The sequence below is a fragment of the Ailuropoda melanoleuca genome, chromosome 2 (assembly GCF_002007445.2).
Source record: "Ailuropoda melanoleuca isolate Jingjing chromosome 2, ASM200744v2, whole genome shotgun sequence".
In the NCBI taxonomy this organism is placed as follows: domain Eukaryota; kingdom Metazoa; phylum Chordata; class Mammalia; order Carnivora; family Ursidae; genus Ailuropoda; species Ailuropoda melanoleuca.
The window spans coordinates 107,025,450-107,050,017 of NC_048219.1; the positions used below are offsets into that span (position 1 = coordinate 107,025,450).

Genomic DNA, 24,568 nt, shown 5'->3' on the forward strand with positions numbered 1-24,568 from the left:
GGGTCACTCTGTGGGTTCTATCACTGACCACATGGCTGACCAAAAGAGGGTGCCTGTCAGAAGAATGGGGAACTGAACGAGCCAGCGAGGGGCATGATTCTGGCAGAGGAGGCAAGAGCAAAGTCTAGGATATTTTCTCAGAATCGTGATTTCCAGGGGCGCCTGAGTAGTTCAGTCAGTTAAGCGTCTGACTCTTGATTTCAGCTCAGGTCATGATCTCAGGGTCCTGAGATTAAGCCCTGCATCAGGCTCCTCACTCTGCAGGGAGTGTGCTTGAGATTCTCTCTCTCCCTCTGCCCCTCCCCCCTTCTCTCTCTCTCTCTTTCTCTCTCTCAACTCTTAGAGAGAGAGAGAGAGAATCATGATTTCCATGAGAGGGTACCAATGACAGCTGGGAGCTGAGGCCCAGTAACTTAAACTCTGGGTTTCCTGCCCTGAGTAGCGTAATGTGTGCACACAATTGGTGAGGTAGGATACAAAGAATGGTGGCTAGGAGTGAGGTCGAGAGGGGTCAGTTAAATCATCCTATCCTCTGTGTATACTGGAGTCTGAAGAAAAATAGAACCAGCTTAGCCTCTAAAGCAATGGCCTCAGCCCTACCAGACCCAACACCTGTTTCTCCCACAAATATATTTTAAGATCTACTTTTCTGTCCTGAAATAAAATTCATAAATAATATACCCTGCCTACATATGCAATTTCAAAAAAGAATGATTCCCTAGCTCTAACATAAAGGAAAATAATTTAAAGAAAATACATATTTCAGTATATATAGTCAAGAAATATTATACCATACCCAAGAACTAGAAAGTGGTTCTAGTAGAAAACATGTCTCATTCCTCCTTACAATGAGTAAGTTTGTACTTAAGAAGAATAAAACATTCAGCTGAACATGGTTAGTCCTTATATGGTAAGGGCTTATGGTTGCTTATAAGTGATATTATAAAAGAGAAGCTAAGTTAAAAAGTGCCTGTACATATATATGTATACATATATATGCAATTGCCATTAATGTGAGAGCTGCAAATAACAGACTGATAGGGTATGTTGTAATGGAGACTCACTTCATCTGAGTGACATTGACTCGGCTGCCCTGATTTTTCCAAAGTGGTAACAGCTTATGGGTGAAGTTCCAAAGAAAACAGAGTACAAACATCCCTTGATTTACATGGTAATTACGTTCTTGGGAAATTCAATGTATATTAAAACTGTGCCGAAGAGTTGAATTGTGTGAGCCCACACGGAGGCCCAGCGGGGCAAGTGGAAGCTGAATGGGAAGTGGACGGCCTGCCTCGTGCAGGACTGTAGCGCCTCGTAAGGGGTCTGCAGCCCCCGGGTCCTCAGCTGCGGGCTCACAGATCAAGGCAGTACCCCCAGTCTTTGTGAGAACTGAAAATGCTCTCACGAATGTGCCGAAAGCTCCCTTCCCATTACTCCCTGAAAGGGATACAGGAATAAAGGTGGAAGCCAGTTTGGGCGGTAAATTTAGCCGTCAAAGAAAGGACCCTTCAAGAACGGAGAATCACCAGCTTTCATCCTGGGTTTCTTTGGCCACCCTTTGTTCTTAAAGCAAAACCTCCAAATTTAGAGCTTTGCTGAATCCAAGTTGTCTTTATCAGTATTAAGGCTCCAACATGATGCTAATGATTTGTCCTGAAACCATTCCAAAATTCCCTCTCTTTCTGGTCACCTTATTTCTCTTTCTTCACATTTAGTATGTACTGTTACTCGTCCTCCTATGACTTTAAAGCTTTTGGCTTTATTGTAATATTTTCATGCTTACCTGTGTGTCCTCATCTGTGTTTTGTAACAGATACTAGTTTGACTGAGGTGATGTTCAGGGCTGGGATATGACCTAGAGTTAAACATTTCACTGTGTCTTAGTGCAGCTTTGAGGGTTGAAGCCACCTGTAACAGCCACCGTGTCACCCGGTTTTGACATTTCTAAGTGAGGTTCAAGATGTGGAGCTATCCCTCTTTTATTCTCCACTCACGGGGCCTCAGGAGGTTTTGATCATCAAGGAAGGACAAAAATGTCTTGTTAGCTACGCAAGTACAATACCATAAAAAAAGCATAACGCTCCATCTAGCACAGAAGGTTTAAAAAAAAAAAAAGGTATCGTGAGACTGAGGGGCTTTGTCTTTCTCTTCCAGCTGACATCCCAGCATCCCTATGCTGAAGTTTTCATCGGCCGGCCCCACGTTTGGACGGTTGACCTCAGCAATCAGGAGGAAGTGGAGGATGCCGTGAAAGCAATTTTAAGTCAGAAGGTTGTGTCTTTTATTCTGTTTTTCTCCATCGGTACCGCGAACTGAAATGTGTGGAAAGCCTCACGGGCCCTGTGCTTGAGTAATTAGAACATTTCCATGTCAGCTTAACTCTGGGATTAGAAAAGAGCCACAGTGTAGGACTTGTAGAACCCTCCCTGGGGAGGGTTCATGGGTGCTCTGGCAGATGGGAACAGAGCTTGTGCCCGTGTGCGTGGAGTCTCCAGAACTTCTTGGCATGACTGCTGGGTCTCAGATACAGTAGGAGGAGTTCGAATTACATTTGTTTCATTGCCTAATGTTGGTCACTCTCACAGAGATCAGAAAACACAGACTTGCTCCCCTACAAAAAGGTAAGAATGACAGGAACTATTAAGGAAATACTGGAAATGTTTTTATTTAGCACTTATTTATTTGACTTTTTGTACCTAAACATCTTAATAGAACTCTGTGTAAGTAACTGACATCTCTGGATTCTCCTGATCAATTTAGCAGACACTTATTAAGTACGTGCTGTAGGTAGAGCGCCCCTGAGCCACCTTCACGGATACTTACTACCGTAAACGTGACCGAGCCTGGCTCCCTGCCTGCAAGAGGCTTGTGGTCCAATGGAGACGGGCCAGGTTAACCTCTCCCAACCCCCCGACTGCCTTCCACACTTTTGGGTGCGCCCTGCTGTCTGTACTCCTCCTACTGGCACACTGTTTACGCTCTCCTAAAGTTGTTTAGGAGATGCAGTAGAGAAACGGTTGTTAGGAGGACAGGCGGGAATTAGCTTGGGGTTGGGGCTCCACCCTGCCACGGACGAGTAGCGTCCCCTCAGGCAGTTTCTTCATCTCTGGGAGTAGCAGTACCCACTATGCAGGTATTTGTAAGGACTCAGTGAGATAATGAAGATAAAGCACCTCAGGGGAGCGCCTACCACATGGTAAGTGTTCAGTTGGTATTATCAACTCGCTGTTCATATTGCACATATAATAGTCTTACTTTTGTCATCAGCAGTCTGGAATTACCCTAGACTGTCAGCAGCATGAAGGCTGGAAATATGTCTCTCTCGCTGCTGTATTCTGTACCCAGCATAGTGATTTACCTAATGGATTGAGAGAGGGAGGAATAGGTATTTGCCGAATGTGTTCAGTGCCAACAACAGCAGGTAAAATATGGAAAAGTGGATGTCGGGGGAAGCTTTCTGGAAAATGTAGCACTAGGTTAAGTCTTTTAGGACGAGTAGGAGTTTGCAAAGCTGAGCTGCTAAGTGGACCCAGAAGGACATGGGTTCAAGGCACAGTGTGAGTAAAGGGGAAGAGGCTGAGTAGAATGTGGCCCCTCTAGGCTACCTCAGAATGTCTGCCACACATGCAGAGCCTCACCACCAGGGAGTCATTCCTGTGGAGGCTGATGGTTCTTTTTCTCTTGAGTCCCTGAGTCCCTTAGGATATTAGTCCCACAGGGCTACTGTAACAAAGAACCACAAACTCGGTGGCTTTAACAACAGAAATGTAATCTCTCTCAGTTCCAGGGACTAGAAGATGTCAGGTAGGGCCTTGCTCCCTCCAAAGCCTCTAGTGGGGGAGTCTTCCTTCTCTCTTCCATCTTCTGGCGGCCCCAGGCTTTCCTTGACTTGCAGCTGCGGCACCTCAATCTGTGTGTATGTGTGTGTGTCTGTCTGTCTGCCTGTCTGTCTTTTCCATTCTTGGAAGGACATCAATCATACTGGATTAGGGCCCACTGTAATTCAGTAGGACCTCTTCTTGATTACATCTGCAAAGACCCCGTTTCCAAATAAGGTCACGTTTACAGCTACTGGGAATTTGGACTTGCACATTTTCTTTTTGAGGGACATAAATTCAACCCACAACACTTGGATAAATGCGCACACCCTTGAAAAGGAGTAATTTGAAAGGTAACGTAGAGGCAGAAAATCTTAGATCATGGAGTACAAAACTTTCTAGGCAATAGATCCCTTCTGTCAAACCACAATCTGATGGGAATGCCTGATACAGAAAGAAGCATAGTACTGAGTGTAGTACTGAGTGTAATACTGAGTGTAGTACTGACTGTAGTACTGAGTTGTATTTGCTCGTTGCTACATGAGATTGACTCTCTTCCCTCCATGGAGTCTCCAGTGCTCTACATTTTAAAACTCTGATCAGCCTTTTTCCACCTTATTCCAAAACTTATCCAAGACCACGTGAGAAAAACAATAACAGTAGCTCTTATGTAGAGAGAACCTTTTTCTACACATCTACAATCTGTCTATATCTTTATGAGCATTTTCTCATTTAATCTTTATGAGCGTTAGCTCACGTAATTCTTCTACAGATAAAAAGATTGAGGTTTAAAGAAATTTAGTAATTTACCCAAGATCACACAGCTAGTAAGTAGTAAAACCTGGACTGGAGCCTAGGTCTTTTTGACTAGTGTGTTAAGGTAATATAAAATTTAGGAACGAAAAGAAATATGGAAAGAAGTAAAGGGAAAGATAAGAGTGGAAATGAGAGCTGAAGTAAGTAATGAGATTAATACAAAAACTATTGTCATTAAAATCCTTATGCTTGTTAGAAATGGGTCAGTATTTAGTGCGAAGTTGTCTCATATTTAATTACAAGATTTTGAATCACATGACACTCAAAAAGGCAAGGTAACATGAGCGTCATTATGAGAGGAAAGAGTTATTAAAACCAGACCTAGAGATGGTCAGATGTTGGAATTTATTAGAAAGGAACTTCAAAATGCTAAGATAAATACATTAAAAGGTTTGGTGAAAAGGTGGAGAGTGTATGTGAACAGATGGGGAATTTCACACAGAAAGCTCGAAATTTTTTTGCAAAGCCAAAGGAAAAAATGCTAGAACTGAAAAGTGTATCGGAAATGAAAAACTCTCTCAGTGGCCTTATCAGCAGAGGAAAATATCAGTGAACTTATCAATAGACTTATCAAGAGAAATTGTCCAAATTGAAACAAAAAGAGAACAAAGAATGAAATTAAGAAAAAAAGATGGGTCCTATGGTACAATATCAAACAGCCTAATTTATGTATAACTGGAATCTCAGAAGGAGGAGAGAATGGCCAGAAGACATATTTGAAAAGATAATGGCTAAGAATTTTCTGAAATGAATGAATGCCATCAACCTGCAGATCCTGGGAGCTCAGTGAACTCCAAGCAGGATAAATATGAAGAAAAACAAGTATACATCATTGCCAAACTGCTGAAAACAAAAAATTAGGGGGAAAAATCTTGAAAGCAGCCAGAGAAAAAATTATTACATTTAAGGAGAATAACATTATGAAAGACCACCAACTTCTCCTCAGAAATTATGGAAACCATAAAAAAGGTCCCTTGGAGGCAGAATGTGTAGGGCCTTTAAAACAGGTCATGCTAGGAATTCTGGATTTTAAGTATGAGGGGAAGTTTTGAGCAGGGGAATGGCATGACCTAGTTTACATTTGAAATCCTCGAGAAATTGCAGAATGTGTCTGACTTAAAATCCCATGAGACAGTCAGGACCCAACTCCCTGTCTTCTGGTACCTTCCAAGACCATCTCTCACTGAGTGATGCCATGCCATGTCTGTCCAGGGTCAGCTGATCTCTGACAGCAGTTCCCTGTAGGAATTGTGCTCTGACTTAGAACAGTGAGTGGGTACTAGAAGAGACAGGACATCTCACATAAAGGGAGGTTAAGAGAAAAGGAAGGAAAAGGTGGGAAGATAGTGGAAAGTTTCCAGGGCAAGCAGGAACTACACAGTGCAGGCTGTAGGCATCCTTCCTGTGGCCATGTAAGTAGCAGTCCTTTTCCCATAGAGCAGGATGGCCAAGAACATTTCCCCTGTTTCTCCACAACTGGCCCTACTTGGGTTTCTCCATAACTGGATGTGGTCTAGCATTCCCTTTCATTCCATTCCCCAAGCAGGCCTTGACTTGTTCCTGAAGGATTATCATACAGAAAATTACCACAGGCCCCCTACCCCAGTCCCCACAATAACTCCTACCTCAGTGGCTTGCCAGGGTTCTTTTATATCCAAAGCCAGGAATCTGGAGAACTTTCCCACACAGAGGGCCCTGTTCCTGTCCACAGCAGGATGGCTAGTGGAACCCACTGGCAGGGGTGGTTTAAGAATACAATTCCCTTTCTTTTCTTTTTTTTTTTTTTTTTTTNGCTTTGCTTTTCCTTTATAGGAAAATCATTTGGCTTATTATTTAAAACAGTGAACGGGCCACAAAGCAATTAATGAGTCAGCATCCATTTGGTTAAACTGGGTTTGGTTGGTAGCAGGACGTAGGAAGAGCCATTTTTCTGTGTTTATTGCATTGAGCCCTTTGAATTAATTCATTTCTATTTCTAAAGGATGTTCTTTGGAATAAGTTGTAGGAATGATCCCTAAGTATTCAGCCTGCTTCCCACCACATAATTGGATCTGTTGATGTCATGACAGATGGCCACTAATGTTCATTTCACTCCAGAAATTCTGGTTGTCACCACATAAATGAGCCTGATATGCCAAGACCTCCATTGTGGTTTCTTTCTGTTCTTTCTGTGAACGTTTGAGAGGAGACATATCTGTAGGCCAGTCATAGTAAGCCTCTGGAATCACCCACAGGTTGAGTAAATAAATATCCTTAGAAAGAAAATAAAGTTTTGCCTTTGGTGTGAAGGGCTGTGTCTGGGTTGAAAGGGCAGAGCACATGCAAAAGCTTGAGGGGAGAAGGGGCAGCCTTGCAACATTGAAGTCAGTTTTCTAAGTATTTTGAGCTCTTCTGAGGTGACCTAATGACAAACGAGATGACCTGTGCTCTTGGGGAATAGTCCTGCCCTGATTTTACGGTTGGGCCTCTTTTAGCTACTCTGGATGGATGTGGGCAGGGAGGGCTGAGATAAAAACTGTGTGCTGCATTATCTGATGGTGGATTTGAAGATCCTTATGAAATTAATAGCCATGGTTAAAGAAGAGTTTCACATGTAATGTGTGAATCGACACACAAAGGGGAGAAGGTCCCCTGTGACCAGCTGCTTGGCTGCTCACGGGAGGATGTCTTCTCTGTCAACTGTTTCATTTTCCACAGGCCTCAACTCACAGGTGTTCTAGCCAGCTCTCCACCCTGTAAATTTGAGACCGGCAAGAGTGGGCCTAAGCGGCAGCCTTCTATCCTGTTGCTGGCAGGTGCTCTTGGAGTCTCTGAAGCTGTCACAGACTAGATTGCTAGTGATTTTGTCCCAAGTGTAGAAGTGAAATTTCTATTTCAGATTGGTATGGATGCCCCCAAAACAAAAGCTTCATAGTGTTGGCACACATGCTGCGCAGCAGAGATCAAACCCACATATCTTCCCCTTCCTCAGGTGTCCAAATAGTGATCACATTTCCTCCCGCGCCCCAGAGAAGCACCTTCTGGAATTTCCTCCTGCCTTCAAGTAAAGCTTGGGCTCCTTAATATAGAAATCCTTTTGTGGAAATCCAGTGACCCTCTTCCCAGCCTTGTCTCACCAGCCTTTGCGACCCCAAGCTCTACCCATCTGCTATTCTTCTTACGTGTCTAACTTCCTACTACTCGCTCTGCCTAGAATGGCTTCCATATCATGGCTTGCTGGAATCCTAGCTGACTTTAAAAGCCCAGCAGGAGCAGAAGTCTGCTTTGACCTTCTAGCCTCCTGGACCCCTTGGCTGAACTCTTTGTGGCACTTTGGTACTCTGTTTCTGCCCCACAAGTTCTTTAGGTAATGCTAACATCACTTACAAGTGCAGACGAGTGCTTTTGTCACCATCCTGGGTCCTTAGCCACTCGTTGTGTGCCCTTCTCATGGCATTGAGCGTGCCTCCGTTCAGCAGGTGTTTGCTGAATTCTTCCGTGAGCCACACAGCCCAGTGGCCATGGAGCCTGCCCTGTGGAGCTTAACCTCTAACCAATGATACTCTCCAACTTTTGTGGAATGCCTACCATGGTCTAGACACCAAACTAAGCACTTTATTATTTTTTTTTCACATAACCCTCAACACAGCTTCAAAGAGGTAGATTTTTCTTGTCACCATTTTGCACATGAAGAACCTGAGGCTCAGAGATGGGGGATGATTTGCTCAGGTCCCACATTAGCGAAGAGCAGAGTGAGGTTGTAAACCCATGTCTGTTGACATCGGAGTGCATAGTTGTAGCCCTTCTTGAGGCAGCTGAGTGTGAGTGAATCAGGGGAGGAATGGCTAAGTATCGTAGGTTCTCTATCCTCTTTCATGGTACCATGTTCTGTTTCCACAGATTGAGCCATACATGCCATATGAATTCACATGTGAGGGAATGCTACAGAGAATCAATGCTTTCATTGAAAAACAGGTAAGGCTCTTCAGAGGTCCTTTTATCCCATTACCCCAGGGGGCTCTCATGAGCAGCTAAGAGCTCATCATGTTTCTGTGGTTATTTTCATACTTTGGAAGATTCTAGAAGCTGGATAATGGCTTGATGGAATTTTGAAGCATTCACTGTCGTGCTGTCACAGGGGTGTCATACTGTCAAGGGACTTAGTGTGTCCTTGGGTTAAGAATGTTCTTTATGGGGGCACCTGGGTGACTCAATCAGTTAAGCGTCTGCCTTTGACTCAGGTCATGATCTCAGGGTTCTGGAATCGAGCCCTGCATTGGGCTCCCTGCTCAGTGAGGAGTCTGCTTCTCCCTCTCCCTCTGCAGCTTCCCCTGCTCATGCTCTGTCTCTGTCTCCTCTCTCTGTCAAATAAATAAATACAACCTTAAAAATTAAAAAAAAAAAAAAAGAATGTTCTTTATGATGGTGGAAGGTCAAAATGGAAACTTCGAATGGGAGAAACTGGGTGGCCAAGGTGAAGCCCTCCTAAACCATCAGACCCGTGTACCGAATAGGTTCTGAGGGACATCATGAGAACTTGGGTGGGGAGGGGGACAGAGAGACGGTTCAGTGATCCTGCCTCATCTTCGTTTCTCACCGTAAGAAAGGCAGGGACTGAAACCAGGGGTTTCTAAGCATTCCTTTAATGTATGTTCAATAATTCCAAATATGTTAGGACTTTTTAGTGGTTTTCAGATATCTTTTCAAACACGACCCCTTTTCAAATGAAACTTTACGTGAAGCCTAAGTATAAAACAGATAAAAGGAGGGTTTCAGTGCTGAAGTGGGGGAAGAGGGCCCAAGAGTCCACCACCCCCAACAGAGCTTGCAAACTCTGGCTTGTGCTTGTGGCAGTAAAGGCCAAGAGCACCATTGGCATCCTTCCGTAACATTTTAATTCCTTAGTCTTCAAACACAGCTCAGAGCTACAAATAGATTCAGAACCCCTGTGAGCAGGGCAGTATGAACTCCTTGACCACATTTCAGGAATGGGCGTCTCCTCTTAAAAGGCAAAGCGGTGTCTTGGGATGATCAAAAGATCTTTACACAATAGGGGATGAGGAACGTGCAGGCTAAAATAGCAATGATGTGTTGAAAATGAAAGTGGGTGTAGACTGGAGATCCCAGATAGGTTTCTAAGGGAAGGTTGGAGGTGACAGGCTGGAGAGCTCCAGGACAGTCCTGGATGCTGCTGTTGGAGAGGGAGAGAGGTGGGCACAGGCTGCAGGGCAGTGTGTCTGATATTCTGGATGCCGGTTCGTGGCCAGAGGGCATGCTCTGCAGCCCCGCCAGCTGGTTCACAGTTTTTTGGTTGTATGACTTGAGTGCGTTCATCAGCTTCTCTGGACCTTAGTTTCCTCTCCTGTACAATAAGGATAATAACAGACTTCTTAGGGCAGGAAGTGCTCAGAACAGGCCTGGCGCATAGTGCTCCGTAAATGCAAACTAGTACTGTTGATTACTTAATAGATGATATTATGCATCCTATCACAGTGTATAATTATATTGTGATATCATATAATGCAATATACTATGACTCATCTGACTTTACCACAGAGCTAAGCATCTGAATCATTGCTTCATTCAGTCTTTATGTAGTGCCTTGATTGACAATGACCACACCAGCATCCTAACTCGAGCAGCCTTTTACATGCAGACTTCACGGCAATGCGTACCGAACACGTCCCAGCGCGTTGTCTCATTCGGTCCTCACAGTATCCCGGGAGGTGGCAGGAACAGCCTCACTTTCTGGACGCCGGGGACTGAGATTTGCGGTTGTGGGCTCACACGTCGTGGACTCTGGGTTCAGTGCTGGTTTGGTCTGAGCACAGGCGTGTCCTAGTAGCATTGCGGGGCCGCAGACAGGGCAGGTATCCTGGTGCTGGACCTGTCATCTTCATTCACCTGCCCACAGGTGCCGAGAGGAGCTGTGGGTTCTCTTCTGGCAGGAAGTTTTAAGCTATCACAGCTCTTACCACCATCAGAGGAATCGAGCTGAGATTGTACCCCCCGGGGCCCCACAGCTGCTTCTGAAACTCACTTCCTCCTCTCCTGTCTCCACTTCTTCTCGGGGAAGACGGTTCCTCACCACCACATAGAAAAAGACTCCATGGAGTTTATTTGAAGGCTTCTTTCCTAAGACTCTTGAATCCCAGCCAGTCCTTAAAAGTTCTCATGTGGCCCATTGTCTGTAAATCTACCACTAGCTTTGCTTTCCAACAGGAAGTTCGCGTTCCCCAGAGCGACCTGGCGCAGTGCTCCGTAATGCAGGAGCACGCCTGGTCCGCTCACCTCCATATCCCCAGCACCCCGCCCGGCACGCGGTAGGTACACAGTAACTCCCATCTGAAGGCACGAAAACAAATGAATGAGAGCATGTGCACGTGCTTGTGCTTTTCATTCACGTGTCCCAGGAGCCAGGAAGCTCGTCTTGGGCTCTGATTTGGAATACATGCTAATAAAGCCGCCCTTGCATGCCAGCTCGTCAGCACAGACCCCTGCAGAGCCCCGCAGGTCACAGAGATCCAGGGCTTTCTCTTGCCTGCCATGGTTGATTCTCCCGTCCACTGGGTAAGTGTCTGTCAGCTGGAGTGTGCTGTGGACTGGGCTGGGAGGTCGGGGAGATGTCAGGGGACGAGTCCCTGTCCTCAGGTAGCTTCAGGCCTCCCAGAGAAGCCAGTCAAGTCCACAGGCAATGCCACGCCCACAGGGTTGGACCCTGTAACAGTGATATAACGGGGATGCTTAGGGATCGCACCACTCGGCCTGCAGAGGGGGGAAGGGGGAGAGTTGGGGAAAGTGTGTCCAGCAGCTCCTGACAGCAGACTGAGGGGGTATGAGAAGGACTGTACAGGTCAAGACGTGAAGGCCTGTGGGGGAAAGAGAAAGCATGGCGAGTTATCGGAAGTTTAGCGATGACCGAAGAGAGATGATGTGAGAGGCAGGGCTGGAGGAGGAAACACGTGATGAGCAGATACAGGCTCAGCCAGAGCACGCAGACTTGATTCTGGGACCACAGGAAGCTCAAGACAGGTTTTAATGCAGGGTGAGGGCAGTGAGACTGTCAGGATTTTAGGAAAACCTAGGAATCTTGTGTGGGGGGCATTTCCTATTAAACATTCTCTCGGTGCTGCTACATAAGCCAGAAAGAGGCTGATTTTGAGTTTATCCCAGGCCTCTGTGGAGGGTTTTGTTAAAGCCATAATGTTCCACCAACTTCAGAGGGGGGATGGGAAGTCAAGACCCCATGGATTCACAGGTTGGGTCTTCAGCCTCTAACAATTCTCTCCAGGCCTCAGTATTTTAGAGCTCAGGGTGTTCGTTATTTTTGCAGCTAGAATATCATCAAAGAGCAGGGAGACTGGAGTGAGGGGTGTTTCTGGTATGAACGGAAAGCCTCGAGCTCTGAAGGTGGGGGAGGCAGCTCAAGCTTCCAGTCCCTTGAACTGTAGGAGCGCTGCAGCCCTAATTAGGCTGATCTCTGCCTTCAGAGTCTTCTGTGTGATCTGCAAGGGGAACAAGGAAGCTTTTATCTCAGAACCTTTTCAAGGTTGTCCATCATGTTCACCCAAGGCTAGAGGAGCCAGGGGAAGCCAATTGACAGCAATTGAGAAAGCCCCAGGCTTCAATGTTCTGTTGAGTGGTTGACAGCTGGAAATCTACCTCATACCCAGCCAACCCCGGGCTCACTCACCCAATGGGAAAGAGTCCTGACTTGAGGGAAACCACTCGCTTTTTTCCCTTAATGCCCCACCTGCACACACCACCACTGCTTTGCTGTACTGGTAATGTTGATTTGGGTTGCATGCTTTTCCAATTCAGCACTCTGTAAGAAGTGTTCTCTCCAGCAGCGAGGGAGGAACTCGGGGGTGGTGCGACGGCAAAAATCCCGTGTAATCTCGGATCAAGAGCATTATTCTTCCCTAACCCGAATGTCCAGGCCTGTTAAGGTTCTCATGATGCATTTCTTGGGAAAGATTTAGGTATTTGCCTCAGGCCAGACAGTATAGAACAGGTTCTTTTGAAGGAATGGCAATGTTCAGGTTGCTTTCTGAAAACCACGTGTATGTTCCTCATTCCTATTTTCTTTACTTCCTGTAAAGATCCTGTAAATGTACAGAATGATTATGCGCATTTTATTTTGCAAAGAGCTGTGTAATTCATGTGAAAAGCATTCTGGCGATATGGAGGGGAAAATGAGTTAACCTCAAGACCCACCGTGGAATCAGCTTCAGCTCCTGGGAAAACTGGCTAATCGGAGCCCATCTTGAACTCCCTGGCGAGTGTTGGAGATGCAAAGACAGTGAATCCAGATAGTCCAGGGTAGCAAGGAGTGGCGGTGGAGGAAACAGGTTGCAGGGGAAGAGGAAGAGGAACTGAAAAGGGGACAGGGTTGGCCCTAGTTGGGGGAATGTTTGCTCTTTGGAGAAGTGGACAGCTGTTGTTAACCTAGCCAGTCCTGATCCCAGAGACCCCAGCTGAGTAATACTCCGGAGTTGGGCTCCACCCCCCCACTCTCTGTGATGTTGGGCAAGTTCCTAACCTCCCCGTCCTGTTGCTTCCTCTGTGCAGTGGGGATAACACTACCTACGCCAGAAGGCTGTTGGAGGAATTGATAGATTAATGCAGGTTTGGGCCGAGAGCAATGCCTGACAGACAGTAGGTCCTCAGGAAGCCTCACTACTTGCTGCTGCAGGAGCCCAGCCCCCAACTGAGGTGTGCTTTTTAGAGAGAGAGCTTCATTGAGATGTGAGTTACAGACCATAAAATTCACTCCACGTAAGGACACAATTCAACAATTTTTTAATCACATTGATAGAGATGTGCCTTTACTACCCAGGTCCAGTTTTATAGCATTCCCATCATCCCAGAAAGCTCACTTGTGCCCGTTGGCAGTCTTTGCCCCAGCTCCCGGGCATCCACGGATCTGTGTTCTGTCTCTGGAGATTTGCCTTTCCAGGAGATTGCTGGCTTCTTTGACTCCATGTAATGTTCATGAGGTTCATGCACGTTCATTTATCACTACTTCATTCTTTTTGATTATTATCATCATTATTATTATTATTATTATTATTATTATTGCTGAATAGTGTCCCACTTGTGGATCGACCACTGTTTATCCATTCACCAGCTGACAGACACGGGTGTTGTCTCCGCCTTCGGGCTGGCGTGAAGAGTGTATGAGCGTTCTCATGCCTGCGGGTGTGTGTTAGAGGATGTGGTAGGTCTGGCTCGCTCCTTTGGGAAAGAGCTTGTTGGCTCGTTGATTGGCATGTGTGGAGCTCATCCATGGAGATGGGTCGCTACAGCTCAGCATCACAGCCACCTCCTGGGTTGCACCTGTGGAGACACAAATCCACACCCACTGCTGGCCGTCAGCGCAGCAGCCACCTGAGAAAAAAGGTCACTCCTTTGAGGACAGCACAGGCCGAGAATGGGAGATACCAACGGGCAGCTGAAATGTCTTTAATCCAATCAGTCAGTATTTATCAAACACCTTTTCCTGCCAGACCCTGGATCTCTCAGCTATAACTTAACAAATGTGTCCCTTACCTCCCATCCCATATAGCTGGCCAAATTTGGCCCAAACCCCAATTTCAAGGCCTAGAAACTTTCCCTTCCTTTTTCTCTCTTTCGTCTTTTTTTCCCCCAAATTCCTGGCCTTACTTCCTCTAGATCCTGCCCCAGACCTGGGTCTGCATCTGTCTTCTTGGCTGCACAGTTTCTATAGAAATCCACTTGCACCTGATATGTCCTGGACGTAGTAACTCTGTTAATGGTTTACCCAGGACTGGGTGGAGCTGGAGGGTTTGTGGAGGAGATCCCGTCACAACCAACCAGGAGAGAGGGGGGCAGGCCAGCACCTCCACCCCATGGGGAGGGGTGGGGGGCAGCACCCTATCATCTTCTCTGCTCTTTGGCTGTTTCTGGGAATCCCATTTTCTCCATGCTGTGACTTGGCCTTTGTGACAAAAGCAGCGCCCTTAATTCTGTTCCACAGTCCATTTTCTTCACTTGTGCCAACAGTGCTTTTTCTCATAAAGTTGTTGACAGTAAACCTTTTTATTAGAGTCACTGGAGGAAAATTTCAGAATAGTCAAATTTAGGGGAATTCAGTGACTAGTTGAAATAATTGTTAGAGAGGATTGCAGGTGTTCTGTGTTCTAAGTGAGCTTGTTAACCCGCTTGGAAATTATTACGTCTCATCCTGGCTGAGAAAGCCTCTCTGAGGTAGAGTATTGCCCCTTTCTACTTCTGTCAAAGCTCCAGGATGCCAAAACCATTCGTTTCAGTTCAACAGCTCTATATCGTGCCCCCGCTATCTGCAAAGCTCCGTGTTTGTGGGCAGTCACTAGCTCCTCTTCAGCCTCCCAGACCCAGCCCGGAAGTCCCTATTTCCTGGAAGCCTTCTCTGACTGCTTTCACCACCACACTACCCATCGCACAGAGTTGATCATTTACCTACTCTAAGTGCCTTGACATCCTGCTCGAAAATCTGTTTTCTGCCGTTCTGTAATTCTTTAAATGTTGGCCTCAACATTTAACAGCCAGAGCTGTGAGCAGTGACTCCCTGGGACCTTCTGGACCCCACCTTTGCTACTTCTGGCCCCCACCATGCACACTCTGTTCCTACCACGTAGAGTTCTGTGCTCCTCAGAAAGCCTGCTAGACACTTCCTTGTCACAGCCTCTGATCCTGGCTTGCCTCTGTCTAGAATGTTCTTCCCAGATAGTTGCATGGCTCACACATTTATTCCTTGAGTCTTTTCTCAAATGCCCCTTCTCAGTGGTACTTTATCTGGACGCCCTCTTCCCCAGCAGTCTCAATCCTTTTTCCTCACCTCATTTTCTTCTAGAGCACTTACCACCTTTGAACATATTATATTTTTTTTCTTTCTCATTGAATATAAGGTCTCTAAAGGCAGGAGCTTGGTGGTTCCTTTTTTTTTTTTTTTTAACCAGTACCCAAGGGCCTAGAAGAGTCCCTTGCGTGTAGTAATAGTAAGCGCCAACCTGTAGATGGTGGTGTTTATAGCAGGTACTGTTTTTGAACACTTAAGTGTTACAGTATGACCTGCGGGGGATGCCTGAAACCTCGGTAGTACCAAATATACATACTGCGTTTTCTCCTATCTGTACATACCTAGGATAAACTATATAATATGATAACTAATAATAAAATAGAACAATTACGACAATATACTGTAATACAGGTCATGTGACTGGTCTCTCTGCCGATGTCTTACTGTCCTGTGCTCACCCGTCTCGTAATGCTGAGAGATGACAAAATGCCTGCGTGAGGAGATGAAGTAGGTGCTGTGACGCAGCGTTAGGCCGCTGCTGACCTTCTGACAGTTTGCCAGAAGGAGGATCGTGTACTCTGAGACCACAGTGGACACAGAGAGCTCAAACTGTAGAAAGCAAAACTGCAAAGGGGTTGCGGGGGGTAATTCTGAACCCTTAGGCTTTTCTGCTTCTCAGCAAGTCTTTTGTCGAATGAACGGATCAGCGGCTGGGTGAGAGGAGGAGGAGGAGACGAGGCAGGTGGGCATTGCCATATCCGCCTGTTCTGAGGTGGAACAAAGTAGAAGGCCTCTAGCGTTCCGTGAACACCCAGTCAGGCTGGCACCTAGGTGTGAGAAGAGGCTTATGTCTGGGGCGGCCAGTTCAGTTGTGCTCTGCGGGTAGCTGGGCAAAGCAAAGGCTTTCATGGACCAGTTGTCATACCTCAGCCAGGCTGAATTGCCCTCCAGACCTGGTAGCAGATAAGGGTCTACCCTGGAATATTATCTTTACCACCTCTAGGTGCCTTCTTAAGAGTCACTTCCTTTTCTCTCACCAGAATTCTTTTTTTTTTTTTTTAAAGATTTTATTTATTTATTCGACAGAGATAGAGACAGCCAGCCAGAGAGGGAACACAAGCAGGGGGAGTGGGAGAGGAAGAAGCAGGCTCATAGCAGAAGAGCCTGACGTGGGGCTCGATCCCATAACGCTGGGATCACGTCCTGAGCCGAAGGCAGACGCTTAACCGCTGTGCCACCCAGGCGCCCCCTCACCAGAATTCTATAAGGACTGAAGGACCTTTGTAGATGGGAAAGCAGGCAGCGAGCTTGAGGGCCGTCTGTGGGTGTCCGTCCCCTGCCTGGAGGCCAGAATCGCACCCTCACCCACACACTGCCTCCTGCCTCACCTGGCATCATGCTTACCAGGACACTTTCAGGCTCTCCAGGTGGTTCACCAAGCCTTAAAAAGGTCCTGCTGCTATTTGCACTATGTCTTATCCTCCTGGCACCCAAAACAGACTCCTGAGAGGATGCCAGACCAGCCCACGGTGAGCCATGAGCCAGGGTGCCTGGGGCCCAAAAGCTCACGTAAAAGTGAGCTGATAAGCCTGCCTGTTGAAGGGAACCTCGAAGATGTCGGCCGTCGTGGTTGACTAGGAAATGAGCCAGTGGGCAGCTCTGCCCGGCAGCACAGCCCTGAGGGCGCCTCCCTTCGTGCAGACCCCACAGCGCCCTTCCGCACGGGAGGTGCTGGGCTCCATTTATCCAGGGCTGCCCCGGCCAGTGCCGACACTGCGGCGCCTACGCCCTCCCCCCACCCCGTCCAGGGCAGAGGCAGCCGCTCCGTGGAGGGGTGAGAGCAAGGAGCCGAGCGTCCGCGGAGCACCTGCTGCTGACCAGCCTTCGGCCGGTTCCGTCAGCTCAAATCCGGGCCTTCCGACTTGAAGCACTTTCCCTGGTCTAACACAGCAGAACCTTTCTCCTTGTTTCAGTTTTACCCCTTGGACTGCTTCACATACCACACGAGGCTGAGAATGAATAAGAAATGGTTTCGTAAGCGTCCACCAGACGGCACAGCTGTAGGGATCCCACCCTCCGCTCTAACGGCCTGTAGGTGTTGTCTGAGGAGAGACATTCTGCGTTTTCTTACACGCTGTGAAAGCCAGAATTTGAGCCTTCGGCTGCCATGGGTTTCTAGCTTCCCAGCCTCATCCAGGGGTGACCCACGCTGAGTCCTGGAAGCAAGGAGAAAGATTCTCACATGGCCTCTAGAGACGTACTGTGTAATCTGATTGGGCTTCCTGTATGTCCACCCGTTCGGTATGCCCAACCTAGGCTTTGGCATTGCATTTAAAATCACCTTGTTATAATACTTAAAGGCTATAGACATTCTCAGATGGCTTCTGAAGAAGTAGAGGCCAAGTTGCTTGCATTAGCCAGCCAGAGAAACAAACCAAAAAGCAACACTTAACCTTTTCCAAATATCTGTGCACCCGCTCAGCTCTGATCAATAGCTCCATTGGTCGTGGTGTGTTTTCCTTCTTCCTGTTTGGTGACAGCCATCCCCATGGGATGGACAGAGTACCAGAGGGCAGCCTCCATATGCTGCCAGGTAAGAGAGCGACAGCCACCAGTGAACACTGTGATCCTGTTCGGGTAGTCATGCTGTCACCCTTAGTAACAACACCCAGTCCGGGGTTACAGTGTCGCCCATGGCTGAGCAAGCACATGGATTGTGGTCAAGATCGTCGTGAATCGGGTGCCTGGGTGGCTTTGTCAGTTAAGCGTCTGCCTTCAGCTCGGGCCATGATCCTGAAGTCCCGGGATCGAGTCCTGCATCGGGCTCCGTGCTCAGTGGGGAGGCTGCTTCTCCCTCTGCCCCTCACCCCACTTATGCTTGCTCTCTCTCTCAAATAAATAAACAAAATCTTNAAGGAAGGAAGGAAGGAAGGAAGGAAGGAAGGAAAGAAAGAAAGAAAGAAGAAAGAAAGAAAAAGAAAGAAAGAAAGAAAAAGAGAGAGAGAGAGGGAGGGAGGGAGGGAGGAAGATGGGAAGATGGGAAGATGGTCGTGAATCTGAGGAGTGTGATAGGGTCTTCCCACCCGGTTCCTGGTCTATCTGTTGTGGCGCCCAGGGATGTGGAGCGGGACACTCTGCTCACCCTCCCACCATGCATCCCTTTCAGAAGGTTAGGCTGGTCCTCATGTCTCTAATCCAGTGCAATTTCTGTCATCTCTGCATTGGTAGGCTCTGTGGAATCTTCTGTTTCCAGCTACTGTGAATCTATGTTCAAGGTGTCTCCGCCACACTCAGTGAAAGTGTTTCTGTTAGCCGCCAAACTCCCTCTCAAGGAATCCAGTCCCCTCACTGTAGAGTCATGTGAGGAGGAGGACCACAGTGGGTGTGCCTTTACTTGGTAGGGTCCCCATCACTGATTGGAGGAGACTAGAATGGAACCCAGCACTGAGTACTCAGCTACCCGCCAGTCGCCTTTGTCAGCATGTAACAGCATCACCTCCTTCGGGAAGGAGGGAGGGAGAAGCAGAAGCCATAGGAAGTCATCAGTATTATCGTCTTCGTTTTCCTAATGAGGCAGGCTGGGGCCGCACAGCCAGCTGCCTGCAGAGCCTGGAGAGCATTCCCTTTGCTCTTTTCTGTTTTCTTTTGCTCACTGAAAGTAATAAAGCACAAATTTAAAAAAAAAAAAAGTAAGCAATACAAAAGTGCCCTCCTGGATACAGGTCTGGCCTGCTTTCCAAGGCTGCACCCACTTCATTGCTAAGGACCGGGCAGTGGCAGGTCCCACCTGCAACTCTAGGCCCACCTGCAGTGCTCCACGTCACCACCCCAGAGTGGGGGCAGGGGCATGAAACATTCTCTCTGCAGGTGCCAGTTCTGGGAGCCCAGGGCCCTGAGATTACAAATCCGCTCCTCATCTACACAGAGCAAGGAAAGGAAACATGAAGAAAAAGAAAATATTCCAGAAGGACATTCATTGGAAAGTGAATTTCTTTATCTCCAGACCATGTTACTTCGTTCCCTTCTCAGTGCCACCCGTACCACTCAGACAGATTCTTGTAGGAGCATATGCACATTAATAAGCATCTTTCCTGCTCCTCCCCCCATGCTTGACACAAATGGAGACACACTATACACCATCCTTCACCCTGCTTCTTTCAGCACTCAGGATGTCCTGAAGAGGTTTCCGAGTCAGCACATGGAGATCTGTTGCGTTTTGGAGGATTGTTTGTGTTTAAACAGTTAACTAGTGCAATATTTCAGATGATTTCAGATCTCAGATTATTTCAGCTCTCTTGCTTCTACCTTAACAGTGCTGCTTTGATGTCCTGTGTAGGTTTCTTTGGACCCGTGCGTCCCCATATATCCGTAGGGTGAATTCCTACCAGTGGGATTTAGAGCTCAGAATCCTGAACAGCTCTGAGCACTCCTGAGGGCTCGCCCACCCCCGAAACAGTGCTGCGGTCCTGGCTCTTCAGGTGTCCCGCACAGACAGGACTTCTGCAGGTGGTGCAGCCCGGCGGCTCCGGAAGTAGGCTAGGATTCCGGATCTAACAGGCGAGCAGAGCAAGCTCTGGCTGCAGCTCCTGCATGAGTCCCCACCGCTGGCACCTGCTCAGGGCTGCCTCAGGCACAGCCGGAGTGAAAGCCTGGGTTGCGGGTCAGAGAGCTCCCTGCTCCTCCTGGGCCCTTTGTCAGGCCCCGCGCGGTCCGTGTGCTCATCCCCCCGGGGTTCCCGTTCGTTGAACCACACAGACGGTTTCCTGGCCCACCCGCATCACACCCCACTGCCCACCCCCGGTCTTCCTCAGACGTGGTAGCTTCCTGAGCTCCCTCTGGATCCTGGAAGTGACGGATCCTGCCCCCTGCTGGGCACCCCCCCCCCCAGCTGCTGGGCTGCAGACGCCTCTCTTTGCCAGGTTACTTCACCTCCTAGCACACGTCCTCAGGCTGTTTCCCTAGCTGTTGAATTAGTGCGGCCATACAACTGTTTAAAACTCACGAGCCAAGGGGCGCCTGGGTGGCACAGCGGTTAAGCATCTGCCTTCGGCTCAGGGCGTGATCCCTGCGTTATGGGATCGAGCCCCACATCAGGCTCCTCCGCTGTGAGCCTGCCTCTTCTTCTCCCACTCCCCCTGCTTGTGTTCCTCTCTCATTGGCTGTCTCTATCTCTGTTGAATAAATAAATAAAATCTTTAAAAAAAAAAAAAAACTCACGAGCCAAGGCCCTCACCCTGCAGTGGGCTCCCCCACTTCCTGAAGTCAAAACTAGCCCTCGGGAAACAGTGTCCTGCTAGTAACTGGCACAGTAGGTAGATGCTGAAAAGCCTTTGGAATTGGAGCCAAGAACAGAACGGCTGGTGAAGGTGGGCCCAGAGATGGACCTTCAGGGGCGGAGGCTTCAAATAGCGAGACCGATGGCGCTGGTAACGAGCAGCTACCCTTGTCATTGTAGGACTTCTGCCATGGGCAAGTGATGTGGCCGCCCCTCAGTGCCCTGCAGGTGAAACTTGCTGAGCCCGGCCAGTCCTGCAAACAGGTGTGCCAGGAGAACCAGCTCATCTGTGAGCCTTCCTTCTTCCAGCACCTCAACAAGGACAAAGACCTACTCAAGTAAGTGCTGGGGATGGGGAGCACTGGCCCAGCCTCCAGCTCACCTCTGGGTCAGAGCGGGGGGAAGCAGGTTGCGACATGGTCCCCCCCAACACACTCCACGCCACTCCCCCAGAAAGTTAGACCAGCAGTTTTGTTGTTAGGCGGATGGGATTTAGAATTCGAATGGGGGTGTTGTGTTTGCGGAAATAAGGCCGTGTTTGGGATTGGAGATTGTGGGAAGGGTTCAGTTTGTTCATGTCATACCCGGGAACTGTGGGAGTGGAGATGGGCACAAAGCACAGCCTGGAAGGCCCCACCACTGGGCTCCCCTGGCAGAAGCCAGGCGTGCTGCTGAGCCCCAGCAGAGCCTGAGCAGTGCAGGTGGCAGGCGAGACTCTCCAACCCTGGAGTGCGAAAGGAACAAGGAGTAAGGGTCAGGGGCTGGCATTGAACTACCCACAGCAAGTTCCGTTGCCACCTTCCCCTCCTGTGGCCCCTGTCCCGTCTTGCACTTGATTCCAGCACCCTTGGCACATGGAGCAGGGCAGGGACAGGGTCAGGCCTGACTGCCGGTTCCTCAGCAGGGAGGCGGGGGCGGCACAGGGACCACAGGCTGGAGCGGTGCCCGGATGGGGCCTTCTGGATGGCTTGAGTCCTTCCCCTCATGCCTGCATTACTTGTGGTGATTCCGTCCGTTTCCCTTGGCATTGGCAGATCCCAAATTTCTACATGAGGTTTCTTCTGGCCCCTGACTCGTGACTCCTGTCAGTGCTAAATCTGCTCCCCGTTTTTATCACACCCACCCTGGGCCGCCTCTTACTTAATTACCGAGCCCCGCGCCCCTGAATAGCTCTGGTTAAGAGACTTGCTGTCCCAGCCCTAGATGTTCAGCGGAGCAGTGGTACTGTGCAGCCCTGAAGGGATTTAAGAAATGCAGTGCGGGGGTGCCTGCGTGGCTCAGGCGTTAAGCGTCTGCCTTCGGCTCAGGGCGTGATCCCGGCGCTCTGGGATCGAGCCCCGCATCAGGCTCCTCCGCTGGGAGCCTGCTTCTTCCTCTCCCACTCCCCCTGCTTGTGTTCCCTCTCTCGATGGCTGTCTCTCTCTCTGTCAAATAAATAAATAAAAATCTTTAAAAAAATTTAAAAAATTAAAAAAAAGCAGTGCGCTCACTGCCTGTGGCTAGCCCTTCCCCCGTTCCGGCTTTATGCCGTTACAGAGGTTGGCCACTGTGGTCATCTGTGCACAGAGGGCTGAGCTGGCTCGTCCTGTCTGTACATCTTCTTATTCTCAAGCATGGTATAAAACCCTTCTTAGAGAGAGCTTGGCCTCTCGCATCTCGCCTGCGGGGAAGTTCCCCTGAGTACGGGGTGTGGAGGATGCTGGTTTTTCCCATTCTTTTTTTGTGAAGACTGAGCTCAGAGGCCACCTTGATTCCACTATCAAAACAAAGGCCAGAAAAGAGTTATTGTGGTGCCCTCCTCCGTCACCAGTGAAACTTTGTGAGAAGGGGTGGTGGTGTAATACATAAGGAAAGATGGTACTAGAAGCTTCTGTCTCCATAGCACATATCCTGAATTCTGGGGTCCTGGGAGGGGCTTCCTACTGGCTCCTTTTGGAAATAACTACTGTAGCAAGGTAGCTTTTTGAGAACCCTGAGTCTCTCTCTCTCTCTATCTGAAAGTCTGGGTTCACTGGGGATAGACTAGGGACAGTGTGCACACAGCTGTCTCCGTGCAGTCCCCATCTCCAGCTCTGGAGGAGGACACAGGAGAAGCTGCATCCCGGGAATGGAAGCCAAATGGGACTCCTCTACAGCACAGCCCTTCCTTCCCGGCCAGACAAGGGTCAGGGCTTCTGCCCGGGTCCGATGACCAGGGCCTGGCTCAGATAGCATAGGGCCCCATACAGCTGGCTTGTCTCTGGAGCAAAGGTCTAGGTCCAGTAGACGGACAGAAGGGGGAGCCAGTGGGTTAATTTCCTCTATTCCATCCGTTTTCTTCCCTGCAAGATGGGGGACCCCACGTGATGGTGAGGTAATGTGCTGCTGGTGCCCAAGACGGAGCAGAGCAGCCCCTTCGTCCAGAGAGCCTTGAGCCCTGGAACAGGCTTGAGGCTGCCAGGCCGAGACCAGAAAAGCCAGTCCCCTCTCCCAACCTCCTGTCCACCTCCTCATACCCTGCAGAGCCCATGGGGGCAGAAGGCCTCGTGGGGTTGTCCCGTGGCCAGCCCCTGTGCCATGGGATTGCTTCACAACCCTCTCCCAAACCCCACGTAGCTATGTGGGTTTTCTCCCAAGGAGGCGGCAATGAATGCTAATTCTGTCATAAAGCTGTCTGAAATTAATTCCCTGAATGTAAGAGCCCTATTGAATACCTTGTTCCTGCATTTGTAAATACTGATAATGTCATAAAGCCCCAGCTATCTGGCGGTCTATTGAGTGCCTCCTCTGTGTGAGGCAGTCCTGGCTCATCCATATTCATGGCCAATTAGCGAAATGAGTGGCTCCTACAAGCCCATGCTACTTTTTCTTCTCCACCTGGGGGCCTGGTTCTCAGCTTAAGCTCTTTTTAGTCTTTGGGTGCCCATGACCTTGAAGAACCATTGAAGAACCTTGAAGAACTGTCTATCCCCACTGTGTAGTAAGAATTGATATCTCATAGATCAGGCCCTTTGGAGTGTCCCGTGCTGTCATCTCGAATCAGGGGCAATCAGGCAGCTGGTGTGGAGTTCCTGTTCACGCAGGGCATGGTGTAAGTGCTGGAGAGAACATCACGATTCAGGTGTGCCGCCACAGACCAGCGGGTGGGGGTCCAGAGGCAGAGGCCCCAGGAACAGCCAGAGGCCAAGCTGGGAAGGCCCCACAGGGAGGACCTTGGCTCCATAAGTAGGAACATATGTTAGTGTGACACCTTATTTGTAACTTTGCTACCTTTTCAAGTTACAGCTTCTAAAATATTAAATGATTGAGTTTGGAGTTTCTTTTTGAAGATTGGAATTCTAAACCATGAAGTCTAGACCATGAGCATTTTGGTTCGATGCTTCATTAGTTGCGTATAACACCCAGTGCACCATGCAATACGTGCCCTCCTTACTACCCATTACCAGTCTATCCCATTCCCCCACCCCCCTCCCCTCTGAGGCCCTCAGTTTGTTTCTCATAGTCCATAGTCTCTCATGCTTCATTCCCCCTTCTGATTACCCCCCCTTTCTTTATCCCTTTCTTCCCCTACCGATCTTCCTAGTTCTTATGTTCCATAGATGAGAGAAATCATATGATAATTGTCTTTCTCTGCTTGATTTATTTCACTTAGCATCATCTCCTCCAGTGCCATCCATGTTGCAGCAAATGTTGAGAATTCGTTCTTTCTGATAGCTGAGCAATATTCCAGTGTATATATGGACCACAACTTCTTAATCCAGTCATCTGTTGAAGGTCATCTCGGCTCCTTCCACGATTTAGCTATTGTGAACAATGCTGCTATGAACTTTTGGGTGCATATGGCCCTTCTCTTCACTACGTCTGTATCTTCGGGGTAAACACCCAGTAGTGCAATGGCTG

At 48.5% G+C, this 24,568-nt stretch overlaps 1 protein-coding gene across 6 annotated transcripts in view; it reads left to right on the plus strand.

Moving 5' to 3' along the window:
- Positions 1–24,568, plus strand: part of MGAT5 (alpha-1,6-mannosylglycoprotein 6-beta-N-acetylglucosaminyltransferase) — a 329,395-nt gene that overhangs the window by 295,877 nt on the left and 8,950 nt on the right. For all 6 annotated transcript variants that reach the window (XM_034654457.1, XM_034654459.1, XM_034654462.1 and 3 more), the window contains 3 exons: positions 2,155–2,271; positions 8,514–8,588; positions 20,870–21,027. In XM_034654457.1, coding sequence (XP_034510348.1) covers positions 2,155–2,271; positions 8,514–8,588; positions 20,870–21,027 — 350 coding nt within the window. The remainder of the gene's footprint in view (positions 1–2,154; positions 2,272–8,513; positions 8,589–20,869; positions 21,028–24,568) is intronic.